The 24,272-nt window shown below is 42.6% G+C and overlaps 1 protein-coding gene and 1 pseudogene across 2 annotated transcripts in view; one reads left to right on the top strand and one right to left on the bottom strand.

Moving 5' to 3' along the window:
• IQGAP1 (IQ motif containing GTPase activating protein 1) overlaps positions 1–24,272 on the top strand; it is a 118,178-nt gene that overhangs the window by 73,236 nt on the left and 20,670 nt on the right. The window contains exons 16-28 of one of the 2 annotated variants that reach the window (XM_008998400.5): positions 8,109–8,199; positions 8,387–8,554; positions 9,574–9,713; positions 13,587–13,757; positions 14,456–14,539; positions 14,637–14,708; positions 14,804–14,873; positions 15,227–15,435; positions 18,019–18,174; positions 18,424–18,587; positions 19,015–19,239; positions 23,437–23,577; positions 23,673–23,757. In XM_008998400.5, the coding sequence (XP_008996648.3) occupies positions 8,109–8,199; positions 8,387–8,554; positions 9,574–9,713; positions 13,587–13,757; positions 14,456–14,539; positions 14,637–14,708; positions 14,804–14,873; positions 15,227–15,435; positions 18,019–18,174; positions 18,424–18,587; positions 19,015–19,239; positions 23,437–23,577; positions 23,673–23,757 (1,776 nt within the window). Of the gene's footprint in view, positions 1–8,108; positions 8,200–8,386; positions 8,555–9,570; positions 9,714–13,586; positions 13,758–14,455; positions 14,540–14,636; positions 14,709–14,803; positions 14,874–15,226; positions 15,436–18,018; positions 18,175–18,423; positions 18,588–19,014; positions 19,240–23,436; positions 23,578–23,672; positions 23,758–24,272 lie in introns of both variants that reach the window. The other variant, XM_008998398.5, reaches the window with a different exon arrangement.
• On the bottom strand, positions 861–2,395 carry LOC144576766 (BOS complex subunit NOMO3 pseudogene; annotated as a pseudogene).

Below are 24,272 nucleotides of genomic sequence, written 5' to 3'. Positions count from 1 at the left end.
TAAGGACGACCAGAGGTCATCATCCTGGTTTTGGTAAGTTTTAGCCAGTTTTCTTACTGCACAATGTTTTATCAGCAAGGTCTTTATGACCTGTATCTTGTGCCAACCTCCTATCTCATTCTGTGACTTAGAATGCCTAACTCTTTGGGAATGCAGCCCTGTGGGTTTCAGCCTCATTTTACCCAGCTTCTATTCAAGATGTAGTTCCTCTGGTTCACACACCTCTAACAATACAAATGGGCAATTTTACTGATTGTTACCTCCTAACATATCCTCCTAGTCGAAGCTACAGGTTGCTGTGGTTTCCAGCAGGGATCTCAAATGCAAAGGGAAGTGAAGGAAATGGTGAAATCTAAAAGGCATTTCATAGTGAAACAAACACCATGTTTACTAGAACCCTTGCAAATGAATGCTGAAGATGTAGAATTACATTTCCACACTACTAGCACAGCATAAATAATCTTTTGACAAAAATAATAAGTTATATTATTAAATGTGTTCAGCAGGGTGACAGGCAGGTCCATTCATTGCATTGCGCAGGGGTCCTTGTGAAGGGGAAGGCTGTTGATGCTGGCATGGGACACGGGGCTAACAGCATTGGCTGAAGGGAGCTTATGCATGCTTTTCGGTTTCAATCCTAGGGACAGGTGGTGGCCTCCTGGCCTGTCCCAAGTGATACTGCAGATGCCCCCTCTTCCTCTTCCTGCCCGCCTAATCTTCTGTTCTTGTCTTGTCTGTTTGCATCTTCCAGGCCATTATTGTGAGAGGCTGCCTGGCCAAGTGCATGGACTCCCTGCACTTGACTTGTCATCTGCCACAGCAAAGGAATGAGCTTGTCATGCTTGTAATTGGCCAACAGAACTAGCAGTGTTAGTGACAGGGCAATGTGGGATCCTTGTGTAATGTCTTGTTCGGGTAGCTTTTTCATAGGGGTAAAAATCAAAGTGTTATGCTTATGGTAGTCCACTGCAGCTAAAGAAACTTGAGGCAAGCCATGGTCATACTAGGATCTGGGGAGTGTGGAGACTGGAAACAACATGATTCTCTCACTGTCTTTCTGCATCTGGGGGAAGTGGAAGAAGAGGACTGACCAAGGGAGACCATCTGAATTGGATTGTTGAGTGAGGTTTTTGCTTCTGTAAAGTTTTACATATAATGTAGGAAGGTACTCAGAGGAAGTGATCACATTTCTACTTGTCAAGTTGATGTGCCAGAAAACTATAATGTGTACATCATCAGTGTCATTATTCTCAGCCTCAACCACCTGATGGAAATTGATGCACACATCACAGCAGCAATCTCTGTAATTTGAACTTGCCCTCTTCATCTGTCGTGATGTCTTCTCTGTGAATGCTGCAGTCATTGTGGCCCACCACTTCCACTGCAATACCCTGTTCGAGTTCTCCATTTAAAGAAGACTCCATGCCATAGGACCTGTAGGTGATTCCATACCCCATGATGGTGATCTTCAGCCTCTGGCCTTCCTGCACCTCAATCATTTGTGAGAATGGCTCAAATTGAAATTCTTTCATCATGGGTTTGAAGTAATACTGGCCAGGGCTCAGGTTTGAGACTGTCAGAATGCCATTGTCTTGAGTCAAGAGGTTGGAAAAATTACACACCACTGCTAAAGGATAAGAGGAGCCTAGGGAAAGGCTGGTCATCTTTAGCTTCTGTGTTAGAGCTTATGCTTGCCAAGGCATATGATTCTTTCCACCATAGTCAGAACATAGCTCTCCCTCTGTGAGGTCACTGTGCAGGAGGGATGAACTCGCCCCCTTTTCACTGATAGTCTTGACTCTTTCCAACTCTGAGTGAATCTGGCCTTCTGAAAACAGATCTGACTGCCTGTGGCATAGTTTTTGATTCCCAAGTCCCCTCTCTATACTTGTTATGGGTCTATTACAGATTTTCTTTAAGTATTATTTCTGCCCATTTCTCTCTCTTTGCCTTCTAGGCATATATTGGTTATGATTTGAGGCTTTGTCTATTTTCCTTCATTCTTTTTTCTTACTGATCCTCAGACTGGATAATGGCAATTGACGTTAAAATTAAAAATAAAATAGCTTCAAGTTTGCTTATTCTTTTTTCTGCTTGCTCAGGTTTGCTGTTGAGTCCCTCTAGTGAATTTTTCCTTTGTTATTGTACATTTCAACTCCAGAATTTCATTTTTGATATGCTATTTAAAAATTAATTTCTCTCTTTATTGATATTCTTTATTTGGTGAGACATTCTCATACTTAAGTTCAGTAGACGTGGTTTCCTTTAGTTCTTTGCACAGATTGAAAATAGCTGATTTAAGTCTTTGACTAGAAGCCCAACTTGGGGCTTCCTTAGGGATAATTTCTGTTGTCTGCTTTTTCCCCGTATGTGGAGATCTGCTTTCTTGGTTCATTGCATGTCTTGTAATATTTTTTTAAACTAGACACTTTAATAATAAAGTGTGGCAGCCCTGGGAATCAGATTCCACCCTCTCTTGAGGGTTTGTTCTTGTCACTGTTTGTGGTTTAGTGATTTTTCTGTAAAGTCTGTATTCTTGGTCGTATCCATCCATGGAAGTCTCTTGCTTGGTTAGTTCGTGGTCAGTTGATGATTAAAAAGAGTTTCCTTCAGTGCCTAGAACCAGATCTTAGCTGGGGAGCTCTGTGTGCATGTTGGGGCACACCTTCAACACTCGGCCAGGCAGTTGGCAGTTCTGCTTTAACCCCTGCTTAATACTTGCCCAGAGCCTCAAGGTCAGCCAGAGGGGAGAGCTTGGAGCTTTATTAGATCTTTTCTGAGCATGTGCAAAGCCCACACATGCACTGTTGCCTCCTAAATCCCATCCAGGAATATGTCAAGTTGTCAGAACTCTCCATGAACGTCTCTTTCTCCAGCTCTTCCTTATAAGGTTTTTAGTTAGTCTTTTGTTTGCCTAAACTGTTATCCTTAATGTTTTTGACAAATGCTCCTGGAAAAAAGGCTATTTGCAGTGGATGAGCTCTTGGTCAGGTCAAATAAAGACAGCCTTGCGAGTGTGTGTTCTGAACAGGTCAGCTAATGACAGTTCTCTGGGAATGGGGCCTTGAAGGGGTGGTAGGAGGGGCAGATTGGAATAGGGCAGTTTTAAGCACCACAGAACTCATTATTCTTACTGAGTTTCAGCTGTTTTTCTTGAATACACTCCAATTTCTGCAAGCCTTTGGTTAATCTCTATCTTATTGAAAAAACTGACCAGGTGCAGTGGCTCATGTTTGTAATCCCAGCACGTTGGAAGGCCAAGGTGGGTGGATAGCTTGAGTCCGGGAATTTGAGACCAGCCTGATCAAAATGGTAAAACCCCATCTTTACAAAAAATAAAAATATTAGCTGGACATGGTGGTGTGCACCTGTGGTGACAGGAATTTGGGAGGCTGAGATGGATCACTTGGGCCTGGGGGGGGCCAAGGTTGCAGTGAGCCAAGATTGTGCCAGTGCACTCCAGCCTGGGTGACAAAGCAAGACCCTATCTTTTTTTAAAAAAAAGGCCTGTAATCCCAGCACTTTGAGAGGCCGAGGCAGGCAGATCACCTGAGGCCAGGAGTTTGAGAACAGCCTGCCCAACATGATGAAACTCCAACTCTACTAAAAATATAAAAAATTAGCCGGGCGTGGCGGCAGGCACCTGTAATCCCAGCTAGTTGGCAGGCTGAGGCAGAATAATCGCGTGAACCCGGGAGGCAGAGGTTGCAGTGAGCCGAGATCATGCCACTTTATTTCAGCATGGGCAACAAGAGTGAAACTCCATGTCAAAAAAAAAGAAGGAAAAACTGATGCTGGTGATTGTTTGCCAGTGGTGTATCTGTGTGTGTTTCATGGTGGAGACGATTTTCAGAGGTCTTTACCATTTTCACTGATGTCACTTCTTTCTTCATTTAAATTGAGTGCTTGTGGAACTCATGATAAAAGTGGATTACTAGCATGAGTAGTAAAGTCTGAATGTAGGACATGGACATCAGGGATCCTCTGGAACTTATTTTATAACTAAGAATATTAATGACTTAGGCCATGTGTGATGGCTCACGCCTATAATCCCAGCACTTTGGGAGGTCGAGGCAGACAGATCACTTGAGGTCAAGAGTTTGAGACCAGCCTGGCCAACATGGCAAAACCCCATCTCTACTAAACATACAAAAATGAGCTAGGGGTGGTGGCATGCGCCGGTAATCTCAGCTATTCAGGAGGCTGAGGCAGGAGGATTGCTTGAACCCGGGAGTAGGAGGTTGCAGTGAACTGAGATCACACCACTGCACTCCAGCCTGGGTGACAGCAAGACTCCATCTCAAAAAATAAAAAAAAAAAGGAAGAAAGAATATGAGTGACTTAAATCTCTCTCTAACCTCCATGTGTGTATATGCACTTGTACACACATGCTTACATGTATGTAGCTAGTAATGAACTGGTTCACACCAGCACACCTGGACCAGTTGTTAGGTTATTGAAATACTTTTTTGTTTGGTACATTGTTACTGTCCCAACCCTCCCAAATCCGTGCCACCGCTCCCCAGTTCTCATTCTTTCCCTGAAGTTCCACTATATGCTAACTAAGCCAGCAGTGGCCATAAGGACTGTACTCCTGATTGGTCAGTGCTTGTGTTGTATAGTTGATAAATGTACAGATTTGTGTTTAGGTGTGTTTATGATATATATGTGGTTATATATTTATATATGTAGTATTGAATCTATCGTCACACATGCAAACCTTGCCAATAGTAAGTAAAGGCTTTTTAAAAGGATTTGGGGGTGAAAGGTGCCCTTTAGAGGGGTATGTGAGAATGTGTTTTCCATATATACGTGTACATAACATTGTCATTCTTTTGCTGCTTCTCCCTTCCTTTCCCTGTGTTTTGTGACTTCTTCACCTCTTCTCCAGTCATTACCCACTCTTTTTTTTTTATTCTGACTTCTGGTCCCTATCTCTTTACTGCTTCTGAAATGCAATCAGTGTGTTTCTAAGTGTCAGAGTTGTTAAAGAGCTGTACTTTAATATGTCTTATATAGAATTTTTACAGCAAATCTGTTTTCTCTCCATAATATCTAGCCTGGGTTTTAACACTCTGCCCAGTGATTTGAGTTCATCTTAGATGATCTCTTTAAAACAAATTTTACTGGAAGGATTTGGGTTTTGTCATCTTATTCAGTCTAATTGGAGCAGAAAGAAGCTGTTTCTTCTTAAAGTGGGATGAAGTAGTGGATGCTGTCTCTCTTTCCTTCATTTTGGTGAGGAGTTTTTCTGTATTATGTTTCCCTGAAACACCTGAGACACCCATCCATTCACTTTTTCTTGCCTTTCATACGATTTATTGCTCTACTAATTTCTTAAGGAGTATGTATGAAAGGTTTTACTTTAATCTGCGTCAAGCAGGAAAGACTGAATTCTGAATTCTCAGAAAGGTTCTGCCTTACTCTCTTAATGCAAGAGAGGTTGTGCTAAACCTCACAGCTTTCCTTACAGCAGATTCTGCTCAGATATCTGATGTGTGATTATCCTAAAAGTGAACTAAAAATGGCTTGATTCTGTGGAAATGCTTCTGTTTTTATGATGGAAAGATTTTTATGCTTATGACTTCTCAATTGAAGTTGTTGCAAGCCTGTAGCTGACTCATTGTGTTGTCTCACATTGGAACTATTGCCTAGTATTTCCAGTAGTTATTTGTAGCACTCTAGAGGATAATGTGTGGTCATTTTCTATTTTCAGTAATAGAAAGCAACTAGTGGTAGGAAGGTGCTAGGTTCTGCAGCTTTTAAGTGATTCATTTGTTCTTGCATTCTGTTTATGTTTATTCTTTTCCTTTCTCAAGACTGTGAGCTTCTTATTTGTTTTAAAATGGACACGTTGTGAGAGTCATGTTTGTGGTGATTTAAAAATTGGGACAGTGCCTCTTAGAATTGCAAGGCCAGCACCTCCCATAACTAGTTCAGATGATCTTTCTTTCTAAAACACTACATTTAAGAGAAACCACTGCTTTCCATTTCAGATGCTTTCCTTTGGCCTTATCCTGTCACCTGTACTCCTTATAAATTGCAGGGATTGTGGTTGCTTTACTGTATGGAATGAAATGTTGTGTTTCCCCCTGTAATAAAGCAGGAGGAAAGCCAAGCCTTCCCTAAGATTTTGTGGCTTCAACTGTTGGGCAGTGAAACGTTTCACTTTGCCTCAAAGTTCAGACCCTGCCTCTTTTGGACACATAGTTAGGGTGATTTACCAAGTTGTTTATTCTGCCTCATTTGTGGCTTGGCACATTATATTCACATCAAGCAATCTAAATGAATTTTTGAGCTGCTGTTTGCACCAGTTGCTGTTAGCTCAAGCCTCAAGAGTATGTTCATTTTGTTGAGTCTGCCCAGATCACCACAAACATGACTCTCACAACGTGTCCATTTTAAAACATAAAGTGCCTTGTCTTTGCTATACAAGACTGCCCAGTAATCTGCTGAATTTATGCTTTTTATAAAGATTTTAGAGTCATCTTAACAAAGGACCCCCACTCTTTGAGATCGTTAAAGCTTACATACCCTCACTATGACCACAGAAATCTAGCGAGGTATCAGCAGTGGTTTCCGGTTCTGACTCTCACACTGAGAGTGGGTAGGAGTAGAATTCTATTGTGCTAACTTTCAGTAACAGTAGTGACTACCTGGGGCTAATCCATAAGCTACTTCCCCCAAATCGGAAGATGGCAGCCACAAATTTTTTTTTTTTTTTTTTTTTTTTTTTTGAGACAGAGTCTTGCTCTGTTACCCAGGCTGGTGTGCAGTTGCATGATCTTGGCTCACTGCAATCTCTGCCTCCCGAATTCAAGTGATTCTCCTGCCTCGGCCTCCTGAGTAGCTGGGATTATAGGCACGTGCCACCACGTGCTAATTTTTGCATTTTTAGCAGAAACAGGGTTTTGCCATGTTGGCCAGGCTGGTCTTGAACTTCTGACCTTAGGTGATCCACCTGCCTCAGCCTCCCAAAATGCTAGGATTACAGGTGTGAGCCACCATGCCCGGCCGTCAGCCACATTTTTGAAAATTGGAAGATTCTAAAGGAAGATATTTCTGCTAATCTAATTCTGTTTAAAATGTCCTTCAGAGCAAATGATCATCAACAAGCTCTTTTAAAAAAGAAAGTTGTCTAAACAAATTTAGGAAGAGGAAAGTAAGTCACCTCCAGTACATCATACATCATCTCTGTCCCCAATAGTCAACTCAGACTATACTGCGAGGCTTTTGTTAGCTGTAGTAAGGAAAGTAATCACAGTATTCAATATGTTTCTGTGTGAAAATGTACCTTTAAGTTCCCAGTAACTGATTTAATATTCAAGTTTTAGGGTATCAGCTGGTGAGAAATGTAGATTGCCTGTAGTGACTCCAGGCTTTAAATGTTCTGGTTAAAAGGTTCTAGTTAAAATAAGACTTGACAGTCTTAGTCTTAGAGAACGTTGACTTCCTCAGAATATTGTTGGATATATATATATATCTCCTAGCCCATGTAGTTAAAGTCCGTGGACCCCTTCCTATTCTGTCTGGGCCTCTTGCCCCTTCTAGCTGTTCACAACCTCCTGAACCACTTAAATTCATCTTTGTATAATTTTCACCTACATCTGAGCCATTTCCCTTTAGCTTATGACCTTTACCAATTTGTTTGTTTGTTTTTGGAGACAGGGTCTTACTCTGTTGCCCAGGCTGGAGGGCAGTGATAAGAACATGGCTCACTGCAGCCTAACCTCCTGGGCTCAAGCAGTCCTTCTGCCTCAGCCTCCCTAATAGCCAGGACTATAGGCATGTACCACGATGCCTGGCTAATTTTTAAGAGAAGCAAGATCTCAGTATGTTGCCCAGGCTGGTCTTGAACTCCCGGGCTCAAGCATTCCACTTGCCTCAGCTTCCGAACAAAGTGTTGGATTACAGGTGCAAGTCACTGCACCCAACCTTTTACCAGTTTTTTGATTCCCGCTTTTTCCATTTGACTACCCATGTGTCTCATATTTTTTAAGCCTGTTCTTCCATATTTAATTGAGTCTGAGAAGCCCTCCTATCACATGTATATTATATGTACCCCAATTTTGTGAATTCAATATTGTTTTGCTTTTAATGATATGTAGGAAACCCAGGATGAGTCAGCTGTGCTGTGGTTGGATGAAATTCAAGGTGGAATCTGGCAGTCCAACAAAGACACCCAAGAAGCACAGAAGTGTATGTATAACCTGTTTTGTTTCTGTTTTGGTGGAGGCTGGGGTGACAAGGTGCTCCATATCTCAGTATTCAGCTTGACCAAGATAGGTATGCAGGAACAATTTGCCAGTAGACATAGTTGGGTAAACCAGTGTGTGAATTTAGACACTTTATAAACTATTCTGGTAACAATTCTTTCCCGGAATAGTTGCCTTAGGAATCTTTGCCATTAATGAGGCGGTAGAAAGAGGTGATGTTGGCAAAACACTGAGTGCCCTTCGTTCCCCTGATGTTGGCTTATATGGAGTCATCCCTGAATGTGGTGAAACTTACCAGAGTGACCTTGCTGAAGTCAAGAAGAAAAAACAGGCAGCAGGTGAGTTCTGGGATAATACTTTTGTGCCCTGAAGCTAACCCTTGAGTAGAGGAGAGGGATAAGCTATGAGGAAAGACCTTTTAGTGTGTAGACATACAATACTTAAGCTTTGTGTGTGTGTGTGTGTGTTTTTGTTTTTTTTTATTTTGAGACAGAGTCTTGCTCTGTCACCAGGCTAGAGAGTGCAGTGGCACAATCTCAGCTCACTGCAACCTCTGCCTCCCAGCCTCCCAGGTTTAAGCAATTCCCCTGCCTCAGCCCCCCGAGTAGCTGGGACTACAGGTGTACACCACCATCCCTGGCTAATTTTTTGTAGTTTAATAGAGACAGGGTTTCGCCTTGTTGACCAGGATGGTCTTGATTCATTGACCTTGTGATCTGCCTGCCTTGGCCTCCCAAAATGCTGGGATTACAGGCGTGAGCCACGACACCCAGCCTTAGGCTCATTTTAAAGGAGATAAAATCCCTATTTTTGAAAATACCTTTTTTCCCCCTTTGTGGACAGCTATGTTAACAAGGCCAATTTTCTGAGAATGTGGGAAAGATCAAAATATCTAACTGTATCTTTCACAGAGTGGCAGTAGCTCTGATTAAGCCTATAGGCAATTAAAAGTATTTTGTAGAAAGAGAGATAGAAATAAGATTTCTTATCCCATTTTATGGACTTTTAAAAATGGAAAAACTGGAGAGGCTGAATGGTCGCAAAATTTTTTAAGCACCCACGCCTTAAACATGGGCTTTGGAATGGACAAAGTTAATCATAGTTAATTCCATAATTAGACTTCATCGGTATTTTCTTCTTATATTATAGACATAAATGAGCTAAATTAGACATTACAAAGCCATAATTTAATGGGAGCTTAGGATGCTCCTTTACTCTCACAGATCCAAGGAGCAGCTTTTGAGGGGTCTTCATTTAGACTCTGAGACCTGACTGTAATAATCCTGCAGTCCTGGACTTACAGCTTGGGAGTGTGTCTCTGGGTGTCTTCTATCTTTCCTTTATTTTCTGCCAGAAGATAATGACAGCAAGTGGGTGAAGCACTGGGTGAAAGGCGGATATTATTATTACCACAATCTGGAGACCCAGGAAGGAGGATGGGACGAACCCCCAAATTTTGTGCAAAATTCTATGCAGCTTTCTCGGGAGGAGATCCAGGTAGGACACCTTTCGTCACTTAAGAAGCTGAGAGAAAGTGTTTTCAAGCTGTAATATTAATTAAGAGAAACAGAGCATGTGGTCAGAGAGCCTAGACTAAAATTGAGGTTATGTAATGAACTGTTTTGCAGTAACTTTTTTTGTAGTGACTGTGGCCTGAATTAGTAAAACATCTGGCTTATAGAATTAAGTGATATAAACCATGTGCTAAGAAAACTTAGATGATCCAGAAAAGAAAAATGAAAAGTTGCTGACTCCTCATTAAATACAACACTTTAATCTCTCCCAGTTTCTATTTTCAGTCTCTGTTCTGACTATTCCACAAATTGTATTAGCTACAACCTGCACTTTCAAATTAAATTAGCATTTCATAGGGCTTTTAAGGTACATTTTCTTCTTCTGTTTCTTTGCTTATGCTATTCCATTCAACAGTTTTTTGTTTGTTTGTTTTCAAGTCTCACTGTGTCACCCAGGCTGGAATGTAGTGGCACAGTCTCAGCTCACCACAACCTCCACCTCCCTGGATTAAAGTGATTCTCCTGCCTCAGCCTCCCAAGTAGCTGGGGTTACAGGCGTGCACCACCATGCCTGGCTAATTTTGTAATTTTAGTAGAGATGAGGGTTTGTCCTCTTGGTCAGGCTGGTCTCAAACTCCTGGCCTCAAATGATTCACCTGCCTCAGCCTCCCGAAGTGCTAGGATTATAGGTGTGAGCCAGCACACCCAGCCCATTCAACAGTTATTTATTTAATACCTCCTTAAATGTAGCAGGTACTCTTGTAAGCAATGAGGATATAGCCCTGAACAAAACAAAGTCTCTGCTGTCATGAAATGTCTCTCCCCTGCCATCTATAGCTGTCAAAATTCTTTCCTTCCCTTTGTACTAATTCTTGGTATAAAAAAAGAAAAAAAAATTCAGGCTGGGCTCACACCAACAATCCCAGCACTTTGGGAGACCAAAGCAAAAAGACTGCTTGAGCCCAGGAGTTTGAGACCAGCCTGGGCAAAATACAAAAATTAGCTAGGTGTGGTGGTGTGCGTCTGTGATTCCAGCTACTTGGGAGGATGAGAGGGGAGGATCAGTTGAGCCCGGGAGCTCAAGGCTGCAATGAGCCATGATCACACCACTGCACTCCAGCCTGGGCAACAGAGCAAAATCCTGTCTCAAAAAAAATAACATTTAATTAAAAAATTCAGTCCGCCAAGCACATCCGTCTTGAGTCACCTCCTCTATGAAACTTAAAAATTTCCTTTCCTTACCCCCTCCATCTTCTTTTGAAACCTTCAAAGAATTTTGTATTCATTCAGAATTTAATGTACTTGGATTCAAATTTTAGTCACTTTGTACTTGTCTATGCCCCCTACTAGTTTTTAAGGTGAACTTCTAAATTTGCAGTACTTTCTCGAATGAGGACTTACATTGTCATTGATGGATTATTGAGCATGTTAAGTTTTTACTTGGTACTCTGAGTAAAATCTGTGAGGGTCTGAGAAAATCTGTGTTTCTGACAGGCTTCCAGGTGTTGCTGATGCTGCTGGCTCAAAGACCGCATTTTAAGTAACAGTCTACATACTTAAGCGTCTTTAATTCCTACATCTTTGGAAAAATAATAATACAAAATGTTTTTAAAGCCCATAGAATTTCCCTGATCCAGCCTCATCTACATTCATACTCTTCGTAAGGGCTTTGAAAGTTAGTCTGCCCATCACTAATTCAGTTTCTGTTACTATCCACTTCCTAGTTCACAGCAATGTGGTTTCCTGTCCAGCTTTTACTTAGTAAAGCTCTTATTTTAGAATTCATCAATAACCTTTTAATTGCCAGATTCATTTCTCAGTGCTTATCATATTTGACTTGTCAAAAGTCTCTTCCTCAAACCCTCAATTCCTTTGGCTTCTCCCATACAATTCTCTTCTGATTCTCCTACTTCTGAGTGTCCCTTCTTAACGTCTCGTGCTACCTTCCTTTCTCTACCTCTGCTTGAATTATATGAAGATTCCATTGGCCCTCTTCTCTTCTACACATTCCTCCTGAGTGATCTCTTTCAAGCCTATGGCTCCAGCTCTTACCTTTGTGCTTGTGACTCATAAATCTGTTCCTCCAGACATTAGCCCTTTTCCTCACCAGCAGGTTTTTGCCCTTCCTTTTGCAGTCCCGAAGTCCAGCAGACACCTCAGACACAGTTGAACAGGAAAAAATCAGAGCCTGCAATAGTGTATAAGGGTGTATTTTTATCTCAGATGAAATGATTCTGCAGTTCAGTAGTCCAGGGAAGATGTGGCTCCATGGTATCATCTGTTCCAGGATCCTTCAGTCTTTGCGCTCTGTCCTTCTTAGCATGTGGCGTCCATTCTCAAGGTCACCTTGTTACCTACAATGACAGCGTGGAGCTTTGACCAACAAATTAGCAGTCCAGGCAGAAGTAGGAAGAAGGGGAAGGAAAGCAAAGAAGGTGTGCTGCCAGCTGTCTGTTTCTCTCATGGAGCTTTCCCAAAGGTCGTGCCATGGTACTGCTGCGCATGATCTCTCTCTAGCTCATGGAGTCTTTTTTTCTTTTTTTTTTTTTTTTTTGAGATGCAGTTTCATTCTTGTTGGCCAGGCTGGAGTGCCATCGCACCATCTCAACTCACCGCAACCTCCACCTCCCAGTTCAAGTGATTCTTCCGCCGCAGCCTCCCAAGTAGCTGGGACTACAGGCACGCGCCACCATGCCTGGCTAATTTTTGTAATTAGTAGAGACTGAGTTTCTCCTTGTTGTTCAAGCTAGTCTCAAACTCCTGACCTCAGGTGATCCACCTGCCTCAGCCTCCCAAAGTGCTGGGATTACAGGCGTGAGCCACCCTCCCTGGCCGCTCTGGAGTCTAAGAGCAAACAGTGTTGTCCAGAAAAAAAAAAAAAAAAAAAAAAAAATCAAGGCTCTGGAGGAGAAGGTGGATATTGGATAGGTAACCAGATGTTCTTACTAATCATTCCCGCTGCTGCTGGCCTTGTTCAAGCTCAGGTCATCTCTCACTTGTATCACAATAGCAGCATTTATTTCACCCACTTGGTCTCTCCTCACTCTACCCTGTCTTACTTTCCTAACAGTATTTTTCTAAAAATAATCTCCAGCCTGGACAATATAATGAGAACTCATCTCTACCAAAAAAAAAAAAAAAAAAGTTTTTTTTTTTTTTTAATTAAAATTAGGTGTGGTGGTGTGCTTTGTAGCCCAATTACTCAGGAGATGAGGTGGGAGGATTCCTTGAACCCAGGAATTTGAGGCTGCAGCAAGCTGCGATCACACTACTGCACTCCAGCCTGGATGACAGAACGAGACCTTGTCACTAAAATAAATAATAAACAACTGATTGTTTTATTCCTTTGCTTGAAAGTTTCCTGGCTCTCCAGTATCTTTAGTAACAGTCCAAACCCTCTTTGCAGTCTGCCTGGAGATGTGGCTTTCTGTCCTCACCTCTGGCCTCTCCCTCTGGGATGTCCTACATTGTAACGTTCTAGGGTTCCCTTGGTACTTGGCACACACAGTCCTGTTGGATACCTGTTCCTCTATTCTTGTCCGCAGTGACCCCAGATCAGCCAGCACAGTGCCCAGCCTAGTCAGTGTTGGATAGGTGGATAAGTGAGATGATATATGAAGTAAAAGAAGATCAAGGTTTTGTTTATGAAATGTTTTCTAGGTGGGAGGAGGTGTGTGAGAACAACCTGATCCTGAAAAACAGACCTGAGGGCTTCATTCCCTTTACTTAAGTCCATACAATCTGGTATGGACTTAGGAAGCAGGGGGTGTTAGCTTGTGTGCTGTGGGTGATACTGTGAAAACCTGCATCTGTTCTTCCTTGTGAATGTCTTTGAATGTGACCACTGCTTTTTCAGAGTTCCATCTCTGGAGTGACGGCTGCGTATAACCGAGAACAGCTGTGGCTGGCCAACGAAGGCCTGATCACCAGGCTGCAGGCCCGCTGCCGTGGATACTTAGTTCGACAGGAATTCCGATCCAGGATGAATTTCCTGAAGAAACAAATACCTGCCATCACTTGCATTCAGGTATTTCAGAACCTATCACACAGTTAGCAAGCGGGCCTCTAGAGCAGAGATAATAAATAGTCACCTCTCCCCATTAACTGTCTGAGTGTGTTTTTTGAGTTCTGGCCTCTTAGTCTTCTCTTTCCTTTGACAGGTACCTCCTCTTTTGTACCATAAAGTATAGTGTGCCTGCTGGTGTTTAATGGGGACACAGTGGCAGTTCTTGGGCACCTCTTCCTCTCTTCTTCTAAGACCGTACCTTTCTGTAAGATTTGAACCTTGAGGGAAACAACTGTGGTTTTGCTTCATTGACAAGGTAGCACAATGTCCTGGAAAGAATTCTGAGTTAGGAGTGATGGCTGCACTGCTGCCAGCCAGTGAGGAATCTCCAAGTTTGTTTCTCCATCTATAAAAGGGGAATACCCCATTGTATCTTATCTTCCTCACCTGATTTGGTATAAGAAGCCAGTAAATGAATTTGTATGGCTGGACTGTAAAAGGCATGCACGGCTGTGCTGATGTCGGGGAAGTAGAATGTAGCCATCATATTCTTCCAGTGGAGAAATGGCCTGTACCCTTGTCCCTGTCACTGCTGGAAATGGTCCTTTCTTAAACGTCATGATGAAATTGCACTTGGATCATATATCAAAATGAAAAATTTTTAACTTCCACTGATGCTTGGGAAGTAACATGTTCTCTGTAATATTTGATGGTTTCAGTCCCAGTGGAGAGGATACAAGCAGAAGAAGGCATATCAAGATCGGTTAGCTTACCTGCGCTCCCACAAAGATGAAGTTGTAAAGGTATGGTAGCCTGAGCAGGCTTTCTCCATGAGGGGCCCAGGTATAACACGTGTTGCGATGAAGGACTCTTCTAATTTCTAGGATCCCCTTTCCACAGATTCAGTCCCTGGCAAGGATGCACCAAGCTAGAAAGCGCTATCGAGATCGCCTGCAGTACTTCCGGGACCACGTGAGTACCTGTGGATCATAGGGCCTTTAGGAGTGGTTTGGCTGTATTTTTGATAGACAGATGAATAGAGGAATTTCTTCTTTTTTGTTCCTTAGATAAATGACATTATCAAAATCCAGGCTTTTATTCGGGCCAACAAAGCTCGGGATGACTACAAGACTCTCAGTGAGTAACTGGCTCCTTGTGAAAAGCTGAGGCAGTGGCTGAGAGCCACCAGGTTTTGGGTCTTCTCCATGGACCTTTTTTGTTGTCCTGAGGCAAGGCTTGGGGTAGAGGATGTGACCTGTGATGTGAGCCCCTTTGCTAACATGTGGCTAGGTGTCTTGTTGCTTGTTGAATTAGCTTTTATCATAGCATAGTAATAGTCAGACACAGAAAATTATACCTGATAGTTGTCTTAGCACATCTCAAAAATAATTGTGTGTGAATAGAACTACTTTGTCAAGACATTGCTGTTTTCTGAGACATAGTACTTTTTCTGGTAACCCATTCTTTGTCTGATGCATACTTTCTGTCAGTCAATGCTGAGGATCCTCCTATGATTGTGGTCCGAAAATTTGTCCACCTGTTGGACCAAAGTGACCAGGATTTTCAGGAGGAGCTTGACCTTATGAAGATGCGGGAAGAGGTTATCACCCTCATTCGTTCTAACCAGCAGCTGGAGAATGACCTCAATCTCATGGATATCAAAATTGGACTGCTAGTGAAAAATAAGATTACATTGCAGGTATGGCACAGTGCCAGTGGGGACCTTGGAACACTTTATCCTGTTTGTAACCCCTGAATTCTCCTTTCTAACTGGTGGGGAGGGTGGAGGCTGACTTTTTTTCTCAGCTACTGCCATAAGGTTTTGTTTTTTGTTTTTGTTTTTTTGACAGAGTCTCACTGTGTTGCCCAGGTTGGAGAGCAGTGGTGTGATCTCAGCTCACTACAACCTCTGCCTCCCAGGTTCAAGCGATTCTCCTGCGTCAGCCTCCTAAGTAACTGGGGTTACAGGCACAGGACACCACACCTGGCTAATTGTTTTTGTTTTGAGACAGAGTTTCACTTGTCGCCCAGGCTAGAGTGCAGTGGCATAATCTTGGCTCACCACAACCTCTGCCTCATGGGTTCAATGATTCTCCTGCCTCAGAATCCCAAGTAGCAGGAATTACAGGTGCATGCCACTATGCCCTGCTAATTTTTGTATTTTTAGTAGAGACAGTATTTCGCCATGTTGGTAGACTGGTCTTGAGGTCCTGATCTCAGGTGATCTACCTGCCTCAGCCTCCCAAAGTGCTGGGATTACAGGAATGAACCACAACACCTGCCTTTTTTGCATTTTTAGTAGAGATGGGGATTCACCATGTTTGTCAGGCTGGTCTCGAACTCCTAGCCTCAAGTGATCTACCCACGTAGGCCTACCAGAGTGCTGAGATTACAGGCATGAGCTACCATGCCTGGCTGCTGTAAGCTTTTTTAAAGTTATGTAAGACAAGTCAGGCATGATGGCTCACATCTGTAATCCCAGCATTTTGGGAGGCCAAGGCAGGCAGATCACGAGGTCAAGAGATTGAGACCATCCTGGCCAACATGGTGAAACCCCGTCTCTACTAAAAATACAAAAATTAGCTGGGGGTGGTGGCATGCGCCCTGTAGTCCCAGCTACTCAGGAGGCTGAGGCAGGATACTCGCTTGAACCCAGGAGGCAGAGGTTGCAGTGACTTAAGATTGCGCCACTGTACCCAGCCTGGCAACAGAGCAAGACTACATCTCAAAAAAAAAAAAAAAAAAAGGCCATGCTCAGTGGCTCATAAGTGTAATCCCAGCACTCTGGGAGGCCAAGAGGGGTGAATCACCTGAGGTCAGGAGTTTGAGACCATCCTGGTCAACATGGTGAAACCCCGTCTGTACTAAAAATACAAAAAATTAGCTGGGCATGGTGGCACGTGCCTGTAATCCCAGCTACATGGGAGGCTGAGGCAGGAGACTTGCCTGAACCCAGGAGGTGGAGGTTGTGATGAGCCGAGATCGCACCATTGCACTCCATCCTGGGTAACAAGAGTGAAACTCCGTCTCAAAAAAAAAAAAAAAACAAAAAATTGGCCGGACACAGTGGCTCGTGCCTGCAATCCCAGCACTCTGGGAGGCTGAAGCAGGAGAATTGCTTGAACCCAAGAGGTGGAGGTTACAGCGAGCCGAGATTGTGCTATTGCACTCCTGCCCAGCAACAGTGTGAGACTCCATCTTAAAAAAAAAAAAAAATACAAAAAATTAGCTGGATATGGTGGCACATGCCAGTAATCTCAGCTACTCAGGAGGCTGAGGTGTTAGAATTGCTTGAACCTGCAAGGCAGAGGTTACAGTGAGCCAAGATTGCACCACTGCACTCCAGACTGGGTGACAGAGCGAAACTCTGTCTCCAAAAAAAGTTAGATAAGACATAAAATAACTTAATAGACAAAATTTTGATAGAGAAAAGAAGATCAGTGTCTTCCCCTAATTTCACTTACCCCACTCGTTTTGTATCTCATGTTCTTACTTCATATCAGAGGATAAGACTCTTTCCCTATGATAAATAGTCATACATCTTTTATTTTTTTGAGACAGAGTCTCCTTCTGTACCCCAGGCTGGAGTGCAGTGGCATGATCATGGCTCACTGCAACCTCAACCTCCTGGGTTTGAGTGATTGTCTCACTTCAGCCTCTCAAGTAGCTCGGACGACCAGTGCATGCCACCACACCTGGCTAATTATTTTATTTTTGTAAGAGATGGGATCCCTCTGTGTTGTCCAGGCTGGTCTCGAACTCTTGGGCTCAAGTGATCCTCCTGTCTCAGCCTCTCAAAGTGCTGGGATTACAGGTGTGAGCTACTGCACCAGGCTGTAAATATTATTTTTAACAGTAGCATAATAGATTGTTAGAAGATATACTATGATTTGCCCCTTTTCTCTTCCTGGTATTTGACATTTAGGCTGTTTACCAAGTGTTTATTATAAATAACATCACAATTGATATTTCAATATATATGTAGCTTTTATTGTATTTAAGACTTAATTTTGTAATAAGTCTTTTTGTAATAGATTGCTAGAAGTTGTTTTCCCAATTCAGTGTACATTCTTATGGCTCAGGTTCTTTGTCAGAACATAGGAATGGATTTGATTGGTGTACTGAAAACAGGATAAAATGTAGTGATTTTAAAATCTTTAGTGGGAACCTGCCAGTGCAGTCGACTGTCATGTGAGCTTGCACATGCTATAAGACCTTTCCACATTGCCCAGAGGTTCATCTTTGAAAGCTTTCTCATGTGTGTATTGGTTTTTGTTTGTAGGATGTGGTCTCCCACAGTAAAAAACTTACCAAAAAAAATAAGGAACAATTGTCTGATATGATGATGATAAATAAACAGAAGGGAGGTCTCAAGGCTTTGAGCAAGGAGAAGAGAGAGAAGTTGGAAGCTTACCAGCACCTGTTTTATTTATTGCAAGTAAGTGGCTCCTGGAATCAGTGTTATAAAAATTTAGCAAATTTACTTTTCCACAAGAAAACCTTACCCATCAATCTCTCTGGAAATACTTTTGACTTCCACTGAGGGGTAAGTGACGGGCATTGTAATATTTTAATTTATTAATTTTTTTTCTCATGTATCTTCTAGTTCTTCAATTTTAAAGAATTAAATATATCTTGCCAGCTTTCATATTACCTATAAATGACTTATCCCTTGGTTTTATTTCAGACCAATCCCACCTATCTGGCCAAGCTAATTTTTCAGATGCCCCAGAACAAGTCTACCAAGTTCATGGACTCTGTGATCTTCACACTCTACAACTATGCATCCAACCAGCGAGAGGAGTACCTGCTTCTGCGGCTCTTTAAGACAGCGCTCCAGGAGGAAATCAAGTATGAACAGATTTCCTCAGGGCACAGACCCTTCCTACTATCACTGGGGACCCCAGTTTGAAATTCATGCCTTTCAGACCTTTGTTGTTCTCAATTAATTTATGAAAAATACTTACTCTAAAGAAGCATCTAATTTTTTAATAATACAAAATCTTGCTGCTTCTAGGGAGGGGATAAATTAATTTTAGGAACATTCTGTATTAAGGTATAATTTCAAAAAGTGATCTCAACAGAAAGATTTTGCATTTTTCTCTAGTAGGGGACCTAACTGACCATGATTCAGTGTACAGCCACAAGAACGTTCTGTGAGTGCTGGGCAATGATTCGAGAGAAACTCTGTTTCTATGAGATAGGATCTTTAAGCAGGAAGGATCTTTTCATTGACGGATTCTGTGACAAGTTTAAATTTTTATCTGATGTTTTATAGGTCAAAGGTAGATCAGATTCAAGAGATTGTGACAGGAAATCCTACAGTTATTAAAATGGTTGTAAGTTTCAACCGTGGTGCCCGTGGCCAGAATGCCCTGAGACAGATCTTGGCCCCAGTCGTGAAGGAAATTATGGATGACAAATCTCTCAACATCAAAACTGACCCTGTGGATATTTACAAATCTTGGGTTAATCAGATGGAGTCTCAGACAGGAGAGGCAAGGTATGATAACCATAACACTTTTCTTTATGTTGTTACTTTCTTTCCCTCTTTTTTCCACCCTCTTTATTTATAAACTAATACTAGTTCAAATAGTTTTTCTTTTTTTTAATTTTCTTTTGAGATGGAGTTTCACTCTTGTCACTCAGGCTGAAATGCTATGACAGGACCTCGGCTCACTGCAGCGCCACCTCCTGGGTTCAAGCAGTTCTCATGCTTTAGCCTCCCGAGTAGATGGGTTACAGGCATGTGACCACATCTGTCTAATTTTTGTATTTTTATTAGAAACAGGGTTTTGCCATGTTGACCAGGCTGGTCTCGAACTCCTGACCTCAAGTGATTCGTCTGACTCAGCCTCCCAAAGTGCTGGGATTACAGGCGTGAGCCACCGGGCCCAGCCTCAGATAGTTTTTCTTTAGAAAACTGTGCTTTATGAGTTGTTGACCTTGTAATAAATTCACGTATTTAACAAATGTTTGAGTACTTACTGTGTGCCAGGCATTGTGTTAGAGATGTATACAGTAATGCAATAATGAGTGAAACAGACATGCCCCCTGCCCTCTCTTCTTAGGTCATTGGGTGGAAGAGACACCAACCAGGTACATAAAAATAAAAGTATAATTAAACATTGAGGAAAGTTTCATGAAGTTTTATATAGGGTTCTGTAGTGGAGACTATAAGAGGGAGCTAACATAGGTTGGGTGATTAGGGAAAGCTTGTCCCAGAAGATAAAATTTCATTTAGCTGAGGCCTAAAGGCTAAGATGAAGCCAGACTTACTAAGAGCTAGGTGCAGAGTGTTCATGTCTGAACACTCTGAGGTGGGGGGGTTAGGACCTAAAAGGCATAACTAGGGATGCAATTGAATGAGAAGGCTCATACAGATTGGGTGAGATCACTGTGTTTTATTAAAGGAACAAGAAAATGGTGTGGGGTGAGCTGCCCTGAAATACTGAGAGTTGGGCTAACTGAATTAACATATTACAGGAGATAACTGAGTCAGGGCTGTAGCATAAACCACCACCATTAATTTATCAAAAGCAAAAGTATGCCAATCAAATATGGGTAATGCTGGGAAAAGGGAGTTCAGAATGCCAAAACATTTCTGGTTTTATTCATCTTGGGCAAGGACCTAGAGGGATGGGAAATGGAGATGTGAGCAACACGGTCTGTTGTGGATTTTTCTTGTTGCAGAGTAGGGTTGGATCATGCATGAAGCTCTCTGGGCATAGGAGGAGTAGCAGCTCTCCACACCATTGCTATTCAAAGTGTGGTTTACAGACCAGTAATGGAAAATCATCTGTGCACAATGTTTAGTTTAACTGATAGTTTTTTTAATAGCAAGATTTTCTCAATGAAAGAAGCAGTGTATTAATTCGCATTCTGACTCATTCTCTTTGTCTTTGATTGGATTGTAGACTGGCACTGGTCTACACTTTGAATAACACTATTCTACATAATTCTGCTTTCCATGTTCCTGGATGCCAGGCAATTTGCTGACTCACTGAAAGGGCTTATCTCGCCAGGAGTGGTGGCTCACACCTGTAATTCCAGCACTTTGGGAGGCTGAGATGGGAGGATTGCTTGAGCTCATCTTAGCCTTTGGGCCTTTGAGACCAGCCTGGGCAACATAGAGAGACCTTGTTTCCACTTAACAAAAAAATGAGTTAGGCGTGGTTGTCCACACCTGTAGTATCAGTTATTCCAGAGGCTGAGGCAGGGGGATTGCTTGAGCATGGGAGGTCGAGGCTGCACTGTGCCATGATGCCACCACTGCACTCCATCCTGGGTGACAAAAAAGAAAAAGATGGCATATCCCTATTAGGAATCATTTGGCATCTGATTGGTTCTTGGTACTAAGTAGGTCTGTTATCAGGACTCAGATCATTGCAAAAGTCTTTTTAATTTTTTTGGCCTGCATACCTGAGACTCAAATCCAGGAATGTGGTCAGCCAAGTGCAATACTTGTGTGGGAGGTTTTGCCTGCAACCCAGGGCATTCCTTGCTGATAGCCCGCATGTACACTGGCTCAGGGCTACTCAATTATTTCCTCTGATGGTCCATGAGTCAGTCATTTTTAGATCCAGATCCCACTAGACACTTCAGTATTGTTTTTCCTGTGGGTACCTGTAAGAAACTTGTGTCTTATTTTGCCTTTCATAAAATGGAAATTGAGCCAGGCATGGTGGCATGTACCAGTAGTCTCAGTTGCTCAGGAGGCCAAGACAGGAATATCTTGAGCCCAGGAGTTTGAGCATAGCCTGGGCAACTAGTGAGACCCCGTATCTTTTTTTTTTTTTTTTTTTAAAGGCAATTGATTTGAATTCTTTTTAAGATACCAGTGACTATGAAGTGTGGTGGTGTGGTGGGGGTCTGTCCTACAGGTAAACATCACAGGTCCTTCAGCTTTCCTCTTTTACTCCAGCCACTGTACACATAGCAAACTGGAATTTGTCACCTTTTGGAAATGTTCTTTCCTAAAATCTTAGCTAATGTTTTGTTCTATTACCATTGTTTTTAGCATGTTGATTCTCTTGCTTGTTACTACTTTAAAAAGTCACATAAATATACAATGGGGTATCCCTGTCTACTTGTATTTTTCTCTTTTCTTTTTTTCTGAGACAGAGTCTCGCTCTGTTGCTCAGACTGGAATGCAATGGTGTGATGTCAGCTCACTGCAACCTCCACTTCCTGGGTTCAAGTAATTCTCCTGCCTCAGCCTCCCAAGTAGCTGGGAATACAGGCATGCGCCACAATGCCCGGCTAATTTTTATATTTTTAGTAGAGACATAGTTTCTCCATGTTGCTCAGGATGGTCTTAAACTCCTGACCTCAGGTGATCCGCCTGACTCCGCCTCCCAAAGTGCTGGGATTATAGGCCTGAGCCACCATGCCTGGCCTCTGCTTAGATTTTTTAAGGCTGCTATAACAAATCACCTCAAACTTGGTGGCTTAAAACAACCAAGATTCATTGTCTCACAGTTGTGAAGGCCAGAAATCTGAAACCATGATCATGAAGTTGAGGTGCTGGAAGAGCCATGCTCCCTGCAGAGACTTTAGTGGAAACTCGGTTTCTTGACTCTTACAGTTTGTGGTGACTGTTGACATCCCTCAACTTGTGGCCATATGATTCCAGCCTCTGCGGTCACTTTGCCTTCTCCTCCCTTCTGTGTGTACCAAAGCTCTCTCTGCCTCTTTTATTTCTTTCTGTGTTTTTTGTTTTGTTTTGTTTTTTTTGAGACAAGGTCTTGCTCAAGCAGTCCTCCCACCTCAGTCTTCCTGGTAGCTGGGAATGCTACTGTGCACTGCTGTGCCTGGCTTAGCCCTCCTGTCTTTGAAGACCTTCTGGTTTCTGGGAAGGTCCGGATTTGTTAGTATCGTCTCCACGGTCTGCTGTGGCCTGTTCCCTTCTACTTTTCCACTCTTATTTTGCTTCTGTCTCCCCTTCCTTCTTAGAAGACTCTTTCTCTACTGTGTTCTTGAGTTCAAGCATCCCTTCCTTTTGGAAGCCTTCTTTGCTTTTTCCATTCTGAGTTGAAGCTCTTTCCCTATGATCCTGTAGCACTTTTGCTGAACTGATTTATAGCACAATAGGTTTATAATCATGTTTGTATGTCACTCCCACCAGACTGTAGAAGACTCGAGAAGATATCAAGTCTTATATAACTTTTTATTTTGAGACGGAGTCTTGCTCTGTCACCCAGGCTGGAGTACGGTGGTACAATCTCAGCTCACTGCACTCCACCTCCCGTGTTCAAGCAATTCTCCTACCTCAGCCTCCCAAGTAGCTGGGATTACAGGTGCACACCACAACACCCAGTTATTTTTTGTGTGTATTTTTAGTAGAGACGGGGTTTCACCATGTTGGCTAGGATGGTCTCGAACTCCTGACCTCATGATCTGCCCGCCTCGGCCTCCCAAAGTGCTGGGATTATAGGTGTGAGCCACTGCGCCCGGCCATATCTTATATAACTTTTATCTCCAAGTGCCTATTATTGTGCCTGGCACACAATTCAGGCACCTGATTCACAGTTGAAAACTTGAGTTCAGATTCCAGCCTTATCACTTATCAGCCCTGTGAGCGTGAGTTTATGCTACCTCATGTTTCTGGGTCTTTCAGTTTATGAAAGATAAGACACTTGCTTCAGGCTATTCCTGGCTGTTTGTCTAACATAGTTGTGTGTAATTTCTGTCTTTCCAGCAAACTGCCCTATGATGTGACCCCTGAGCAGGCGCTAGCTCATGAAGAAGTGAAGACCCGGCTAGACAACTCGATCAGGAACATGCGGGCTGTGACAGACAAGTTTCTCTCAGCCATTGTCAGCTCTGTGGACAAAATCCCGTGAGTGCCATCAGTTGTCATGACCCCCAGTAGAGCCTAGCACTAGTACCTTTCTGCTCCTTGGCCCTTCTCATTAAGTTTTGTCCATCTCACAGTTACGGGATGCGCTTCATTGCCAAAGTGCTGAAGGACTCGTTGCATGAGAAGTTCCCTGATGCTGGTGAGGATGAGCTGCTGAAGGTAAGAATCTCAGAGCTGGCTGACTCCTGCCCTTTGAGGACGTTAGAAAGCCAGGCCTGACCATAGATTCTTACCAATAGCCTGAGTGTAGGTTCTGGCAGTAGCTCACCATTGATTATGAGCTTTTGAAAGCAACTGCAATTGGTAAACAAGACCTTTCTGAGGATGAAACAGTTCCTATAGTTTGGCGCACAAACATCAAACAAGTAGAAAGATGGATTTTTCCTGTACTCAAATGAGTTGCTTTGAGTCCTGTCTTTTTGCTGTAGTATTGTTCCCTCTGCTGGTGACCTGGTGAATAGTAGCAGGCACGATTGTTTCTGCTAAGGCTGTTGCTGATAACTCTTTCTTACTCAGCTATGCTCTTCTCTTTTCTTTTTTCTTTTTTTTTTTAATCTGAATGCTTTTTTCTTCTCTCTCCTAGTTCTGTGCTTTCCTACAGTGAGGCCTCGATTCTAGACTTTCTGTTCAGGTGAATTAATTTTATTTCTTCTGAATGAAACTCTAGGGGAAAT

The sequence above is a fragment of the Callithrix jacchus genome, chromosome 6 (assembly GCF_049354715.1).
Source record: "Callithrix jacchus isolate 240 chromosome 6, calJac240_pri, whole genome shotgun sequence".
NCBI lineage: Eukaryota > Metazoa > Chordata > Mammalia > Primates > Cebidae > Callithrix > Callithrix jacchus.
Note: the sequence above shows the minus strand (reverse complement) of the source record. Positions and strands in the feature narration are given on the sequence as shown.